The sequence below is a fragment of the Bison bison genome, unplaced genomic scaffold, assembly GCF_000754665.1.
Source record: "Bison bison bison isolate TAMUID 2011002044 unplaced genomic scaffold, Bison_UMD1.0 scf7180017864058, whole genome shotgun sequence".
NCBI lineage: Eukaryota > Metazoa > Chordata > Mammalia > Artiodactyla > Bovidae > Bison > Bison bison.
Window position 1 is genome coordinate 15,913 of NW_011494630.1, and position 718 is coordinate 16,630.

General features: G+C 47.8%; 1 protein-coding gene across 1 annotated transcript in view; it reads right to left on the reverse strand.

Annotated features, from left to right (window-relative positions):
• LOC104985746 (melanoma-associated antigen B4-like) overlaps nucleotides 1–546 on the reverse strand; it is a gene marked incomplete at its 3' end in the record, with an annotated part of 3,239 nt that extends 2,693 nt beyond the window's left edge. The window contains exon 1 of the mRNA XM_010836067.1: nucleotides 444–546. Within this exon, the coding sequence (XP_010834369.1) occupies nucleotides 444–546 (103 nt within the window). The remainder of the gene's footprint in view (nucleotides 1–443) is intronic.
• Between the last annotated feature and the right edge of the window lie 172 nt (nucleotides 547–718).

The window sequence follows — 718 nt, forward strand, 5'->3', positions numbered from 1 at the left end:
CACATTACCAAGGATACCCCTATTCCAATGCCATGTAATCTTGCTCTGGATCACACAGATGATTTAAAAGTTTTCAGTTTGTATTTCAGAAAGCAAAATTCTTATTTCTATACCTGGTAAACAGCAGTAAGTGTGTGACCCCGTGTCATTCATAAGCTTATGATCTGAATCTAAATAAACTTAGTACTGAAAAGAAAATCACTTGAAAATTACCGCCTCACCCCCCGCAAGAAAAGGATAAGTCAAAAAGTTATTGACGCATATCAGGAACACAGGTTGACAGGCTTTTCTGATCACAAAGTGAAGAACAGTTTCAGACCACACTAGAGGTGAGACGAGTGGCTGGATGCGGCCATGGATTGGTCACTGGCCACAGTAGGGCCATCACTGCCCGAGGTAGAAGTGCCAGCCCTGGCTGCAGCCCTGGCTCCAGTGCTCTCTACGTCCTCTCTCCATGTCGCCTGATAATGGGGGCAGGAATGCAGTGGGGACAGTATAGTTGACCTTGGCCAAAAACTCCAGGGCTTCTACCTTGCTGGTTTCCATAGCGGCTCTCAGACCCCACACGAGTGCTCTCGTATCCCCCCATAGCGAGGGGGATCGCAGCCAGGCAGGGGGATTGTGACAAGGCAGTGTGAAGAGAAATGAATTGACAATATGTCAGCCTCAGACTGGGAGGAGTGAAACATTATGGACTCTAGAGCAATTCAGACCAGGC